This window comes from Anser brachyrhynchus, assembly GCF_964034855.1.
Source record: "Anser brachyrhynchus genome assembly, chromosome: 6".
NCBI classification, from domain to species: domain Eukaryota; kingdom Metazoa; phylum Chordata; class Aves; order Anseriformes; family Anatidae; genus Anser; species Anser brachyrhynchus.
The window spans coordinates 40,407,635-40,423,942 of NC_137700.1; the positions used below are offsets into that span (position 1 = coordinate 40,407,635).

The 16,308-nt window shown below is 41.4% G+C and overlaps 1 protein-coding gene across 1 annotated transcript in view; it reads left to right on the forward strand.

Moving 5' to 3' along the window:
- HTRA1 (HtrA serine peptidase 1) overlaps positions 1 to 16,108 on the forward strand; it is a 31,217-nt gene extending 15,109 nt beyond the window's left edge. Inside the window, exons 2-9 of the mRNA XM_080598674.1 lie at positions 6 to 105; positions 436 to 640; positions 10,672 to 10,866; positions 11,568 to 11,600; positions 12,917 to 13,031; positions 13,156 to 13,213; positions 13,832 to 13,927; positions 15,392 to 16,108. Of these exons, the coding sequence (XP_080454800.1) occupies positions 6 to 105; positions 436 to 640; positions 10,672 to 10,866; positions 11,568 to 11,600; positions 12,917 to 13,031; positions 13,156 to 13,213; positions 13,832 to 13,927; positions 15,392 to 15,560 (971 nt within the window). The 3' untranslated portion in view covers positions 15,561 to 16,108. The remainder of the gene's footprint in view (positions 1 to 5; positions 106 to 435; positions 641 to 10,671; positions 10,867 to 11,567; positions 11,601 to 12,916; positions 13,032 to 13,155; positions 13,214 to 13,831; positions 13,928 to 15,391) is intronic.
- Positions 16,109 to 16,308: the final 200 nt, after the last annotated feature.

Consider the following 16,308-nt stretch of genomic DNA (forward strand, 5'->3'; position numbering starts at 1 on the left):
TTCAGGCCAAGAACATCCTAATAGCCTGCGGCATAAATACAACTTTATTGCAGATGTGGTGGAGAAGATAGCTCCTGCTGTGGTTCACATTGAATTATTTCGCAAGTAAACAAGATGCCCGGTTTTGATTTTGTATTCCTGAAAACAGCTGACTTTGTGCCAGAAATGTTAATTAATGATATGGAAGAGCACAGAGGTTTCTGAGCTGATAGATATGGCATGTGTAAGAATTAAAGATAATTTAAGAATCCTGGCAAAATAAATAAGTAAAAATTAAACTAATGCATGTACATTATCTTGTTAACGACAGCAAGTAATAGCAGATATTCAAAAGCATAAAAAACACCACATTCTTTTTGGCTTTGTATTATTTGGAATGATATGTGATCTTGCACCCTTTTGCAGAGAAAAATATTTATTTCCCGTGTCTTTTAGACTTCCTTATTCGAAGAGGGAGATTCCTGTTGCCAGTGGCTCAGGGTTCATCGTCTCAGAAGACGGACTGATAGTGACAAACGCCCACGTAGTCACCAACAAAAACAGGGTGAAGGTGGAACTGAAGAACGGTGAAACATACGAAGCTAAAATTAAAGATGTTGATGAAAAAGCTGACATTGCACTAATTAAAATAGATGCTCAGGTGAGTGAGGACAGTGAGCAAGAGACATTTTATTCCTCTTAACATACTTTTCTAAAAGCTATTGCTGATTTTGATATTTAAATGAGAGAGCAATAGTTCGGCGGTGTGAGTTTTAACCAGCCTCAAAGCTAATAGGGTGGATGTGCATTTTTTAAAAGCCAAGTTTGTGATTGCTAGTGGTTTATTTTCTGACCTCTCTGTGTAATGCAAGCAAGCACCTGTCACTTTTGCGTGCATCCTCAAAATAAAAACCAACAATGTAGTTTACTGGTTGATCTACACGTGCTTTGGCTAATGTAACTCTCTTGCTCTGAGAGGAAATTTTTGTGTGTGGGGGGTTGTTTCCTTGCGCTTGGTAGAGAGAGGTATTAGTCTTTCTCATGTGCCTATAATGAAGTTGCCAAATTGCTTTTAGGAGATAAGTTTGTGCGCCTGAAGGACTTTACCGCACAGATGTAGACATTGAAATGGGAAAGTATCCTAGGAAGTATCTTGAACATTCAGTTTAAAGCCAGCTTGGAAAGGTGCTCTTCCACTGCAGGTGGCTTTCAGAACAAAACAGAACACAACTTCCCAGCAGTAGTCTTCAGCCATATCAGGCTTGTGGCTCTCAGCAACAGTAGAAATATCGTCATGTTGTTCTGCACATGTGTAGTGCAAGTGGAATACTGTGTTGAAATACGCCTGCATGCTGTAGATGAAGTTAGATGCATGTGATTGCTTGAGGTTCTGCTCATATTGGTTTCCCTTGTTTAGACTTAGTTAATAACCTCCAAATTTAGTGGGCAATAATATGCTGTGTGAAATACTTGACTCAAAAATGTGTAGATCTTGCAGGGTTGTTTTAGTTCAGACCTATTCCCCAGCGAGGTCAGAAGTGTTTGTTCCAGAGTTCATGACTAACTCGGACGTCTGATGCAGAACTCTTGGATGACCCAAGAGATGAAGTACTCCTGCTGCTCCCTTGCTACTTTTGTAATTTAAAGGCTCTGTCTTATTTTTCTTATTTAAAAGCTGCGTAACAGCAGCATGGCAACCTATTTAAATATTTACCAATTGTTTATTTCCTTATTTTATAGTGAAATAAGCAAAAGCAGGTCAGCAGATTGAAAACATTGACAAAGCAAGGGGAAAGATCCCCAGGATGAGAATTGACAGTTTTAGGCTGAGTGAGATATGGCAGGGATGGAAGGGGCAGCTGGAGAAGTGATTTAAAATTGGTAGCACAATATTAAAGGAAAACAGAAAGGAGTGGTGAGAAGAAAAGGGCTTAAACGGTGATAGGAAAGTAAACTTCAGAGAAAGAAGCTGCTAAGTTAGAGAGAGAGGAGAGACATTGAACTGATGCAACAGATTGTTTTGAGGCCATCAGAAGACAACTGACAGAGTTTTGTGTTATCTGATACTCTAAAGAAATTGCTCCAACATTTCCCTGGCACTAGGATGCCTAATGGAAGAGCCTGAGCACATTCTAAACAAAACAACAAAATAACCCCAAAACATAACAGACCTCACTTGTGCAAACAGTGAGCGCTTAAGGACCCAGGAAGGCTTCTGCAGACTCCTTGTGGGCACGGTCTCAAGAAGAGCCTGGCTCTTCTGCTCTCCTCTTCCCACTTTTGCAGCTCCATCAGCTGCTTGCGGGAAGGGAGAATCTGGAAGACTGGAAGCAGCTTGGAAGAAACAGAATGCAACCAGATTAGTTGCCTGTGGTGGAAACCACTGCTAAGCAGGACTTTTGAATTGGTGATTCTAGTTGTTGCAAGATGATAGACTCATCTTTAAAAAAATAACCTAAAAAATTGCAGCTATGTAATTAAGTGATAGTCACAGTTTTATTCCATCAGTTTAATATTTGAACATAACTGTGGCCCTGCTTTGCAAATGGCACACCAACGAACGGTCATTTTACAAGTGTTTATCGTTCCAGGTTATTATCCTCCTATGTTGTTCAGTCATGGAACAGAAATGAGTAGATGATTTTTGATCTGACAAGCAGTCGCTTTTACCTCTTTTTTCCCTTAAAAAAAAAAGAAAAAGAAAATCTTCAAAAATTCATAGTTCTCTGTATACAGCTTGCTAGCTCAAGACACAAGATGGTGTTTTTGGCTTGATGCTCTGACTTCCGAAGCTGGCCAACATAGCGCATGCTTCAGATTATGAGCATTGCAACCTAATTCACTCACACATACTTGCAAATTCTTTAAGGCAGGGAATGTTTTCTGTCTTAGAGCCATCATGAGCTAAATCACCTAGATATTTCTTGTTTGGGGGAAGGAGGGATCAGCACTTTAACATCATTTTCTGTGAGAAAAAGCGTTGATTTTAATGAACTAATGAGTGTTGGGAAGTGTCTTGATGCCTGGAGGCTGGACTCTTGCATAAGGAAATGAGCGGGCCCCTGCTGCCTTCCTCGTATGATGTCAACTTAGCACATCCATCTGGGTAGCAGGAGATCAAATATCATGTCTCTGCTCAAAATTAGACAATGCAAGGTTATATCCATAGTCTGCTGTACCCTTGGTAAGTTTCCTATCAGTTGTACAACTCTACCTTCTGTATTGTTCCTCCCTTCCCCCTGCCCGTTGCATCTCAGGATAATCTGTTGGAAGCTCAGATTTATTTGATGACTAAAGAAGGTGGTACAAATAACCCCTTAAAAATTTAGATAGGACATGAAAACCACCCCTAACGCTTTTTCTGAAGTAAGAGACAAAGTCTTTCTTTTTTGAATAAACTATGTGAAGGTGCCATCAAAGATGTAAAATTTTTTTCCTATTTTTCTGTAGCATGTTAAGGCAGGATCCAAAGGATGAAGAATGCCTCTGTGGTTAGGAACAGAGCTGGGCTTGAAGTATGAGTCTAGGCTGTCAGCTGGTATTCCTAAAACCGTTAAAATTTTGCAGCAGCATGCACTCTGTTTTTCTTTAAGCTGTGAACATCTGGCCAAAGACAGTACTAGAACTACTTTGGTTTTTCTGAGTAGAATAGGAAATTAAAAGACGACTGGGGCACCAGTAAGGAGGAAGTTTCCCTGACTAAATTCTTCTCATTGAAAAACATAGTGAAGTCAACGAGGAACAGAGATCTTAGGATTGTTCTTCTAATTCTAAAGTAGGTTCATTTTCACAATCTATAAAAGAGAGAAACTGTATTTCTTGTGTCCATGGTGAAACACAGCAGTTTGCTGAAGTGTTAAAAGTAGGAAGCAAGGTTGGGGTCAGCTGTGTTAAACTTGAAGGCAATGTAACTCTACAGCAGGGAGGAATGTCCTTTCAAATGTGAGCAGCATTGAGGAAACAGCAATAATAGAAAGAAACTGCACAGTTGCAGACAATTTGGATACAAACTCCCAAATTTATAAAACTTCCCTAGAAAAATGAGGACTTTGGCAGCATAGGCAGAGACTAGTGAAATAATCCGTCCTGTGTGGCACATGGGATACTGCAAGGAGCATAAAACCCGTGAAAAGTGTTGCACAACACTCCGAAGCAAACAGATGCTTTCGAGCTAGCAGAGCTTGATTATGAAATTCGTCTTAAGACAAATAACTGCCATGTCGCTAAATGGGAACGACGTGTGATACGGCTGCTGAAAACCGTAAACACCAGAGGAGGAGGAAAAACTTTTAGGGTGGTCTGACGTACAGTGTCGGGGTTAAAGGAGGGAGGTTTATGTGACCCGTGCCCTCACCCACATCCACAGGGGAAAGTGGAGGTGGCTTTTGTCTGGAGACCCACTTCACCCCTCCAAATTTGCCTCTGCCTGCAGGGATGATTGATCCCTGTAGCAGGTGCTGATGGTTTGGCAGCAGGTGCAGGAGGGAGCACTGTGAATTACTTTGTTTTGAGGTGTGTCTTCTACCTGCACACTTCAAAACCAGCCGTGAGGCACTTGCCACCGACTCTGACACAGCCCCTGTGTCACGGAAATGTGCTGAGGTCTGGAGGTTTTCCTTCCCCCGCGTGACCAGGTATTTTTCTTTTGGCATCTTAGAAAGAATTTGGCACCTAAGTGATAAAGCATTAATGAGTTTGGGACCGACCTCTAATTTGTGGCCCTTTCGCTTATGTTTCCTTCCAGCATCTTACTAATAACCACTTGGTTTGACGCTTTTAAATCAACAGGACCTGCCCTCATTCCTTCAGCGGTTTCGTGAGGCAATGCAGCGTCTGTGTCCTTGTGGTCAGAGGGGATTTGCTTCTTTCCCTGTGTGTACAAACTGGAGGAAGCTGGAAAGCAAACTTTCCTGTTTATGTATCAATATTTTAAAAGCCCACATTTTGTAAAACCAAGCTACTTGAATTCCAGATGTAAGTGGCTTTTCTCAAATGCCTTTTGACTTTGAAATCTGTCGCTGGATATTGCATTGCTTCCTCTTGAGTCTCCCATCAGGAAGCCCTCTTATTGCTTCCAGAAGTCTTCAGGAGCCATGGAAATGAGCTAGCACGTGAAAAGCTTGGATGCTAGCTCCTTGGTGCTCCTCAGGGTGGGCAGCAGCGTGGGGACGATGCTCTGCTCCTGCGCTCCATATGGCGAAGTGCTTGCTTCTGGGGCTTTGCTGCTTTCCAGCGCCACAGCCCTCATCCTGCCCCCTGCCCTGTGCCCCTCTCCCGCCTCTACAGGAGTTTTTTGTGTTAGTATTCCAGTTTCTGTCTTAGGTACAGAAAATGTTACCATATTCATGATGTGCTACAGTGCTTCCTTCCGTGCACATTGAAAACAGCCGTGCATGCAGCGCAGCTAACTGCCTCTGCAAGAACGGCTGGACGAACATAGCTTTTACTCCTGCTACACTTTATTTTAAGGAAGAACAGCAGCATCTTTCCAGGTAATTGAAATTCCAGTGACATAGCAAAACTATGCTTTGCCTCTCCTTTTTTTTTTTCATTTTTTTTTTCTACAAGCTTCCCATGCTCTATATTTAGATAAGGAGACTTGGTTTTGTTTTTCTAACTATAGATGAAATACTTTCAGAGACTTGTAATGCTTTCAGTTTGGTTTTTCATTTTCTTTGGCATTTTGTCAAGCAGTTTCTAGATTGTAGATGGCACTCTACATTTTTTTATGCTCATGGCCTGTGTTTGTTTTTTCGCTATAACATATTCTGAAAGTTAAATAGTTCCACTAATGAGAACAGAAATGCAATTCCCAGGGAAGTTGCATGTTTTGCCAGAGTTACGTACAGCTGAATTAGTGTACCATACAAACATCTGTTTCTTTTTGACCTGAAAATAGAAAGCATGAAGGCAATCTGTCAGTTTTTAACACAAATTGAGCTCAGAACATTCGTCTCCATCGGCTTATTGAACTGCAAACCGTTTTCTGCACATTCATGGTCTTCCTGCCACGAGCTAAGGGGATGATCATGCAGAGAGGGGATTTACTTTCTTTCTGTACCAGCTTAGAGGCAGATTCATGTATTTCACGGATGAAAAGCTTCCAACCGAAACACCTACTGCTTATGGTCCTCTGCCCGACTCGAGTTATGTGGCTAATAATGCGTACCAGGCCAACATCTGGCCTCTTGCTGAATGTGTGTGCCTTCTCCGTGCGTGTCCCGGCCTTCTCCGTGCGTGTCCTGGCCTTTTCCGTGCATGTCCTGGCCTCTTCCATGCGTGTCCCGGCCTCCTGTGCCGAGCTGCTGCCTCCCACCCACTGATAGCTGCGTTTTGTTGCTGGATAAACCACCTCCCGTGGCGGCGCGCGGCTCGCTGTTTCGTGGGAGTTCTGTTTACCCAGGGCCTGAGTCAAATCCCTATATTAAAATGTGTGGAGCGCTTCGGGATGAGAAAGGCTTAAAATATTAACGCTAATTAATGGCTCCCTCTCCGGCTGGGCGTAAACAGTGAGTCATGTGCCACTTATGGTTTTGCATGTTTGGTCCTATTTCTGGGTGCTCGCAGATTTGTCTCGCTCAGCCAACGCTGATCCCGGCAGAAGCCCGAGGGTTAATCAAATGAAAAATGGAGGGAAAGAAAAGAAGTTATGTGTCGCCCAAGGTCATGCAGTGAGTCACTGGGAAAGCTGGGTTTAGGCGCTGGGTGTTTCTGCCTCTCTGTTCATCACACTGCGAGGCATGCTAGCTTGCCCGGGAGTTTAACTGCTGTGGCAAATCTGTAGTTAACCGAAGAGGATCACGAGTTGTAGCAGTAGCTACGTCACCCTTGAGACCATCAGATGTTGTGTGAGAATTGAAGAGTGTCCATTTAAGCATGGGTATGAAGGGTCCGGCACCCAGGCACTTGAACCAGCCCTAGAACTAGCCCAGGGCTTGAGGTGGAGGCGAGTGAGGGCACCAGCAGGGCCCCTGGCAGGGCTGCAGGAGGACGTACTCACCGTTTGGTACCCAGGCAGTTTTTTGGATTTGCACTAATTTCACTTCCAACCCCTCCCCTGCCCCCAGAGTAAATAAATACTTGTTTATATATTTATATATATATTTAATAATTGAAAGTTTAGTTCTGAATATTTACATGCAATGGTGTTAATTTTGCAGCGTGGTGCAGATACGCTATAAGAAAGTGTTTCCAAAGCTATGTGAACCCCCCTGCCTTTCCTTTACCTCGTAGACTCCAGGGCTCTGTAGCTCCTCATGAAGCGTGCTGAGCATCCTCCTTGTTCTGGGGTGTGCAAAGACACCTGGGGGGGCTACACAACGGGTAAAAATTCATTGCCTTGGTGAACACAATACAGCAAATAACTATGCTTGTAGTTATTTTGAGATAGTGTATTTTTGCATAAGGCTGTGTCTTTTCTAGAAGCATACTGCATAGAAAGCACATTTTCCAAAGCTAGTTTTCATGCAGAGCAAGGCAATTTTTGCAGATTTTTGTTGCTAGCAAACGAGAGGTTAGCCTAACTCTTTCCAGAAGGCGTGGTGAATCACAGAGATGACCCACGCCAATCCATACAGTGCTAGGCTCTCAGCTGAAGTCTGGCTGGTATAGGCACAGGCTTGAAAACTCAGCACAATCAGAAATAATTGTATTAGTCAGAGATTGTTCCATGTTTTTTCTTTCTGCTGCCAAATGCGATTTTGGCTTCGTGACTGTTTTTGTAACTCAGGAACATTGTATAAATCTTAACTTTGTATGGAACCGATCTTATGTCTCTATTAATGAAAGATTTTTTTTCTTTTTTTCAATCTCTCATCCATTTCATTTATTTATTGTGTCCTCTTTCTCTATGAAGTATGTGTTTTCAGTGCACTGGCATATAAATAAAAGACACTTTTTGCCCTTTTTTTTTTTTTTCCTTTGTGAAACAAGGCAAAGCCGTGCCAGAAAGAGATGCGCTGCTTGATCAACGGCATCTTGAAAACACGTGCTACGTAAGCTTAATAGCATCTGGAGACAAGGAAGGGCCAGGGTGCTCCCTCTGTCCAAACAATACCCATATGGAGCCGTTCGCTGCATACGCTGCGTGCTTCCCAGCACAGCTAAGCGTAGCTGCCTCTGTCCTGCTGTACTGGAGGGGAGCCTTGGAGTCAGGTCTGATGTAGGAGCTGGCCTGGGATGTTGCTGCTCGTTTGCTGTGTTGTGGACAAGATGGGGAAGCTCGGTATAGCCCTTAGATCCTTCTCAGAATCAAACCACAGCTTTAGATGGGTTTATCCATGGCTGTGGCACTGATAGCGATACAGATAATTATTTCTTAATAGTAGGGCATTGCTGCTTGGGAAAGCTCTCCTTGAAAGATAATTAGAAAGGGAAATGTTTTTTTCTCTTTCCCATATTGCCGATTCCGTTGCTCTTCCAACTGATTCTGTTTAACAAGCAGTTGGTTAATTATTTTCTTGCAGTCTTGAGACCGAAAGATGAAGTTTCCACAGAGTATCTGATCCTGTCTGGGATTTGGCAATGAGTTTTATTGAAACAACATGTTCATCTCAGTAAAATTTTGCTGGTGGGATTGTAGCGAAGTCGGATAAAGGATACTCAGAACCAGGCTTGTAAAATATTAGAGCAGTAACTTCTGTATCATCACCAGCACATAGTGACACGACTGGTGTCTTCTTTTTTTTTTTACTTGTGGACATTGTGCATCTCCTAGGACACTTGAAATAAAACTGTAGGTGAAAAATACAAAGCCACATGCATTTGGTTTAGTTTAGATTAGTGGATTTTTGTCCCAAGGGGTGAATCACTGATACATGCTTTTGAGGTGCTGATGAAAAAAGACAGCTGAAGAGCTAGCTCTTGATTTCCAATTTAAACACTTGTAGTATTTTCACTTTTTTGCCAAAATTTAGAAGTGATTCAGCTTTTGTTAACTTTTAAAGCAAAGTTATCACTAACTTGGGAATATGTACAGATAATCAGGGCATACTAAATACTTCCTGTGTCTTTGCTACGCGAGCACACGGTGCACCTTTATGATCCCATTATGTAGCCTGTAACTTGTGTGCTCTGGAACAGGAATGGGCTAAAAAGGCACCTTTACGTGTTTCCAGGAAGGAGTGAATTACAAGGAAGGGTACTAAGCCAATTTTCACCTTCATTTTAGGGAGCTCAAGAACACCCCAAAGGTACCTCCATGTTTATTAAAAGTGTATGTTACCCATTTGAAAATTGGTTAATCCATAGCTTGGGCATCTACTGCATCTAGAATCACCGGCCTAGTTTGGAAGTTTATACTAATGCCTTTTTCTCTTTGGGGCTGCGTTTCTTGAGCAGAGGAAAGAATTTTGAAGTTAGGTGATCGTGTAGGAAACCTATCTGTAAGTTAAGTCTACCAAGCAAATGATAGGTCTTGGGAGAATTCTGGTTTGATTTAGGGTTCAGTACCTTTCTAATCCTGAAAAAGGCTAAAGTTGAAACCTCGAATTATACATGTCCTAGTCCGTTGATAGGAATGGAAGCGGTCTAGTGCAATGGTTAAATACCTGGAAAGGATCAAGGTCATTTAGGCTAAACTTGAAAGAATTAAAAAATGTGCAACATCACTGAAAGGGTAAAGAGTGACTTTTAAAGATGTGAAGCAAAGAAGTGAAGCCCAATGCATATTTTACAAGCAGATGATAAAAAAAGGCAAAGTATTTCTTTGAAATGCTGTCTGTTGCAGAATGCCCTTAATTGCTTTGTGAGCAGGAGGCCCTGGGGACTTCCCTGCCATTTTCTGATCGCTGCTCTTGGAGGGGGGGGGGTTCTGGTCTACTGTGAACCATCTGTTAAGCAGCAGCCAGTGCAGCTCCTCTACAGATGTCTTGGAGAAACAATGCCGAGTTCCCTTGATCCATTGCATTGGCAAGGGTGTTTAGATCCAACCTTTGCTTTTTTTTTTTTTTTTTTAATTGCTGTAATTGCTGGATTTAGGAATGTTTTCTGTGTCAGTGGGAAGATCTTTAATAATGTAATAGTTCATGTTTAGAGATAAAATCTTGAAAGGAAAGTATACTATCCCTTTCTGTCATAAAAGAAAACTACTATAAAGTCTTTAAATCTTAACATCTTCAGAAGAAGACACCCAGTGTATGTAGGAGGAACTCTAGCTGTTTAGAAGAGAGAGTCCATTAAGCAATAAGGGAGATGAAACATTAGCTTGTGTCTTACAAGAAGATGAAATGCTTTAAACTACGCATATGTTTGTTTGATACACTTTGGTTGTAGCTTTCATGACTCTTTAGTGTTCACCCTTAAACAATTTATTATTTTTACATCAACATCTGTTGTCTAATTACTTCAAGAAACCGTTGGAAACAACTCATTCGTGGTATCATCAAATGTTTGTTTTGTACAACAGTGCGTAAATATTCCTTTGGTCTTGCATTGTTTTTGATTTAATGGGTACCTGTTGTGGAAAAAGCACTCCTACAGCCTAAATAGCACTCTTTAGATCAGGTGTTCATTTCTGCACATAGCCACGTGAAATATCCAACATAAAAAGAGCAAGCCAAATTCCCAAGCGATAAAAGCCTCTTTTTTTCCTCTGCTTTATTCATGATTCTTGGTGGTGAAGAATTTTTTCTACCTGCATAGTAATGTCTTAACAACATCTGATTTTTTTCTTTTTTTCTTTTCCATTTGTAGGGTAAATTGCCAGTACTTCTACTTGGTCAGTCTGGAGACTTGAGGCCAGGAGAATTTGTGGTTGCAATTGGAAGTCCATTTTCACTTCAAAACACGGTGACAACGGGGATTGTTAGTACCACGCAGCGTGGAGGAAAGGAGCTGGGGCTCCGCAACTCCGATATGGATTATATTCAGACAGATGCCATCATCAATGTATGTCCTGCTTTGAGCCTTGTCCTGCTGACCTCTTAAATTTCTTGAATAGTTGCTTTGAAAATTTCATCAGTAATATAGTTCTTAAGAACAGTGAGCAGAGCTGACTTTTCTTTTATCCCTGCAAATCTGGACATCTGCAGGGCAGCAGTACTTGATTGTTATTAAAAAAAACCCCCGAAGGGACCACACCAAGTACAATGTCTGCCTTCTCTTCAAAACTTCTACAGATTGCAAAGGAGGAGGCAGTATTCTCTGGCGAATAAGTATCTTTTCAAAATCCATCATTCTTTCTAAAAAGAAGCCAAGCTTACTTTAAGAATTCAAGTTTGTTTCTGCATTAAAGCAAAACAATAGTTTATTTTTTTCTACTGTTGGCCTTGTAAGGGATCTTCACTGACAGCTCCTGGAGCTGTATTAAAATCTTGTAAGTTGCTGGTGTGGTGCTATTAAAACCAAAGAAAAAACTCAAATTTCTTAAGTTATTTTGGCAAGAGAAGAAGAACAAAGTATTTGCAAAGCTCAGCTAAAAGGGGGAATGTTAAGTGATGGTTAGGGATTTTAAAAGCATTCTATTACATGTATTTAATAAACAATGAAAAATTGGTACAGAAACGTTTCAAAAATTTCTTGAATGTTTTGCTTACCATGGATTAAAAAAAGTAGATATTAAAACATGTTCTTGCCATATTTATTTTCAGTATGGAAACTCTGGAGGACCCTTAGTAAATCTGGTAAGTTTCTTTAAGTTTGCTTAATGTGAAGCTTGTTACTTTTTAGCTTAAAAACAAACCAAGCACACCAAAAGTGTGATTCAGAGCTTTTGATATTTGGCTGACTACACAAAATTCACATGGTTCTTACTAATCACTTGTCTGTGTTTATGTTGGCAATTCTCAAGCTACACTAGGATTTCAATATTTAAGGTGTTTATAGTTTGCATAGTTTTGAACAAGTGTAATTCCCAAATAATTTGCTTGTGCCTTTCAAAAAGTAAAAAGCACATTTTAAATTGGAGGTTTTTGCACTCAGTGTACCGTGCAGCTAAAAACTGTGGGGTACTTTTGCATACTGAAGCTCAGTTTAATGGTTCAAAACATATCTGCCCCTTTATTTCGAATTGCGTTGACAGGGTAGAAAACCCCACACATTTACCAGCATATTAGGGCTTTTATTTGCTGATAATGTAGAAAGTAGTCAGAGCTTCCTTAACAGCAGCTGTGGATAAGCCCAAGGGAGAACAACTGAGGCAGGTTTCAAAACCAGACTGCTGTGTGAGAGCTCGTGGCTGGGGACTGGCAGAGGAGAGGCAGTTGTCCTCAGCATGGGACGGCACAGACGGGAAGAACGCCTGTCAAAGTTTCTGCTTTAGGGATTTGGTGACTTTTTTCAACCCAGCTCGCAGTACGACTTCAGCACTAGTAACCTGCTTTTTAAATGTTTTCAAAAGTTGGGTGGTTTTTGTGTTGAATAGGTCAGAAGCTGCTGTTACCTCTTCCCATCCAGAAACTTTTCAATAGAAAATTATTTTAAAATTCATACTTATTCCAGTATATAGAGAAACAGGGCTAGCGGCGTTGCTAACAGCAAACCCCTCAGCTCTTCTTGTGCACCTCTGTTGAAGGGGAAGCTCTCTTGGAGCCACATTACTGGGAAAAACTTTAGTGGTTTTTTTTTTCTATTTATCATTATCCAATATTTACTCAGACCCTCAACTGCCACTCAGTGCCATGCTTTGCAGACACCCTTGCTGAAAGAAACAGGCTGAAATTCACAGTAAAGCATGGTGCTAACCTGATGCACGCTGGACAGCTGCCAAACTCTGACTTCTCTTCTGCTGGTGTGAATACGAATATTCACATCTGTTTTCCAAAATTGTACAATACTGTCTATATCAGTAGGTGATTCAGAGAAATGACATTAAAAGGAAAATTGAAAACCAGCTACAAAATGCGTTATGCGAATTTTTCCTTCTGATTGCTCGGAAGAAATCATCCTTTTCTCTTCAAGACATTTTACATTTGCTAATAAAAATTTCTTATTTCTCCAGGATGGTGAAGTCATTGGAATAAACACGTTAAAAGTTACAGCTGGGATCTCGTTTGCTATCCCATCTGATAAAATCAAAAAGTTCCTGACTGAATCCCATGACAGACAAGCTAAAGGTAATGTACTTCACTGCTGTGAAAGAGAGAAATGTAAAAATAGTAACACAACAGAAAGCTAACAGCCCTTAAGACTCACTTTTTGATAAAAGCAATTGATAAAGACCTGTTTTCCTTTTTGCAGGAAAAGCGATAACCAAAAAGAAATACATTGGTATACGAATGATGTCTCTAACACCTAGGTAAGTAAAAATGCTAATTCTTTACCTTACTGAGCTCTGATCACTTTATGTATTCGGATCAATCTAACAACCTACAGAAACAAGCAGAAAAATGAGCCAGCAGCATGTACCTCACTGTAGGTGAAGTGACAACTTTCACCTAACTTCTGCTGTCTTTTTTGTGTGCGTCCATTACATGGTTGAACTCTCCTGCAGGCTCTTGTATGAGGTGTTGTTAAACAACTCCCTGGATTTTTGTTTTCCTTAAGGCTTCAGAAGAGAATATTTAGCAATTGTTAATTTGTCCTGGGGCTCCACTACTGCTGTTACCATCTTTCCTGTGCTATCACCAGGGTCAAGGAGAAAATGGGACAGTACGTCTTCAAGAAACACAGTTGATCTTCTGTGTCTGTTGAAATGATTGTCTTTGCCAGAAATAGTCATTAAAAAGTTGTATGTATGCAAAAAGTATAATAATTCTTGAATTACTTTTAAGGGTTAAAAGATGTTGTGAGATGTCACATCAACATGTGTAAAAGACCTCAGCTAGTAAATGTTAAGTAAGTTAACCAAGTGAAAATCCATGTTTTTTTCCCCATCTTGGCAAAATATTTTTATGGATGTTTCTTCATTTTCCAGCAAAGCTAGAGAGCTGAAGGATCGCCATAAAGACTTTCCTGATGTTGTCTCTGGGGCCTATGTTATTGAAGTAATTCCAGAAACACCAGCTGAAGCGTAAGTTGGAGTAATTTTTCTCAAAACCACTGCCACTGGCTTAAGAGGTAACAATAGAAAATGTTCTGTGCTTAGCTAGCTATCTTGGTTATGTTAAATGAACAGAATTGTGACCATCTGATAGCTATTAGGTTGTCAGCTTGAAATCAGTTTGTGGTTTTAGTTGGGTCCCCGATCGGCAATAATGCAGACATGTCAGCGCATTGCAGCAGAGCCCTGTCAGAGTTCCCGGTTGAAAGGGCAAGGAGTCAGTGGGTGTGAAAACCCAATTTTCTCTTTTCTCAGCCATCGCTTCTAAGACTTCTGCTGTACCAATGCCAGAGCTGAATTAGAGCCGCTCGCTTGTGCATGCTCCCGTGGCCCTGGAGGCCACCGGTGCAGGAGGGCAAGGGAGAAGTTTCGCTTCTACCTTGTGAAGGTGTCTCTCTCTCAGCCCCAGCACTTCGGGTGCTTGGAGCTGGCATATTTTGTCATGTAGAGAGAGAGACTGAGAGGATGGCCATCCAAAGGCAGGCCTGGCAATTAAAATGCAGCTCTTTCTCCCCGACTCGTAGTCCCCTTATGTATGGGTGTCCCCATTCTCCTGGTTTTCTCTCCACTGTACCCTGTGTAGACATGCTGGGTAGACGTGCGGGATTTGAGTTGAGGGTAGAGGCCTGTTAAGCTGCTGGTGTGAGAGACCGGGATGATCTGGGATGGATTCTCTCAGGAGAATGCTGAAAGTCATGTCTTCAGTAGGCAACCAGATTTGTTAGTGGGTTGAAAAAGTTGGCCAAGGCATCCTGCTTGCAAGAGGCACTCATGTAAGGCATTTTCTGCGGGCGGAAAAGGCCTATGACTGCTCTGTGGTTTTGTAAAAAAGGATTATGCTGAAGGGCTGAATCATGTCTGATCTGGTTTCTCGGTTAATATTTCCATGACTTGGAGCCAGATTGTTGTGCAAGACTGGGCAAGACATTCTGGTCGATGGCATCCCTCAACACCCCGTTTCCCAGTCCCAGTAACCATCTCGACAGCCCCAGGCAGAGGAGCCACGCTGTGCCGGCCCCGCTTCTGCTGTCTCTTGCCTTGCAGTGCGCAGAGGTGGTGGGGTTTTGGTTTGTGTCAGGTGCTTGGGTCAGGAGGAGGCTTACTGGGTGCTATAAGCAGGCAGATGAGGAGAAGGACACCCATGCAGTTCTATTGACTGGGCTAGATCTCAGCATGTGTTGTTCTTCTTAGGTTTAAAATACGAAGGTAGGATGAAGTGACTGCCAGGCTGTGTGTGGAGAATGGCACGGCATGTCAAACCTGCAGATCTGCATCGCTAAATAAACTCGTTTTTTTTTTTTTTTTTCCCATGGGCCTGCTGTGTCTTTGTCTAGCTGGTAGGAAGTCAGAAATATCCGGTGATCTTCTTTTCAGAATATTGTGATGATGGTAAAACGGCAATTATAGTAATTCATTGCTTCTTTGTCTTTTCAGTGGTGGCCTGAAGGACAATGATGTGATTATAAGCATCAATGGACAGTCGATAACTTCAGCCAGTGATGTCAGTGACATTATTAAAAAGGACAGTACTTTGAACATGGTTGTACGCAGGGGTAACGAAGATGTTATGTTAACAGTAGTTCCTGAAGAAATTGATCCCTAACCAGAAACATGAGCTGGATTTCATGTTTTCTTTTAACAGCATTGGACTGCTTATATTCTCTCTGTGCTGGTACAGGAAACGTTAGACTTCTGACCAACATTCTGCTTCTTCAGTGGATTAGTTTTGGCCAACAGAGTAACTTCTAATAGGTTTAAGGTGCAAAAATCTGTGTAATTTCACATATTCCAGATGATAATTTTTCCTTCTGTATTATGTATGCAATGTATTCTTTACTGGCTATTACATCCCCGCTTAACAAATCGACATTTGCTTCCCTGTGTTGAATAGATTTACCATTATTTCTGCTAAGATTTAAACAACCCCCACGCACACAGTGTGTGTTGTGGTATTCAGGTATTTATAGGTTAGCTGTGCTTTAACTGGAAATACCATTTTAAAGAAGTAGTTGATTTAAAAGACAAACACAATTGGGTAAAAAGTTTGGTTTATAAACACAGAAATCCCAACCGAAATAACCCTTTGAGAGTCCCATGCAGGATTTTAATACTATGATATTTTCCTAGTGTTATTAAAAGAATTCAACAGTTCTTCTTTTTGTGAGTGATTCATTTTGCTTCCCCTTATGGAGTGTTTTGTCTTTGAACAACACATCTGCCTGAAAGGATGTTCAGATGTTCTCATTTTTATCAGCATAAACCAAAACACTTGGTTCTCACTATGTGCTTGTATTTGTGCTCTTGTGCATCTGCTTTTCTCAGCCTGGCTGGCTCAAATTTATCATATTGGC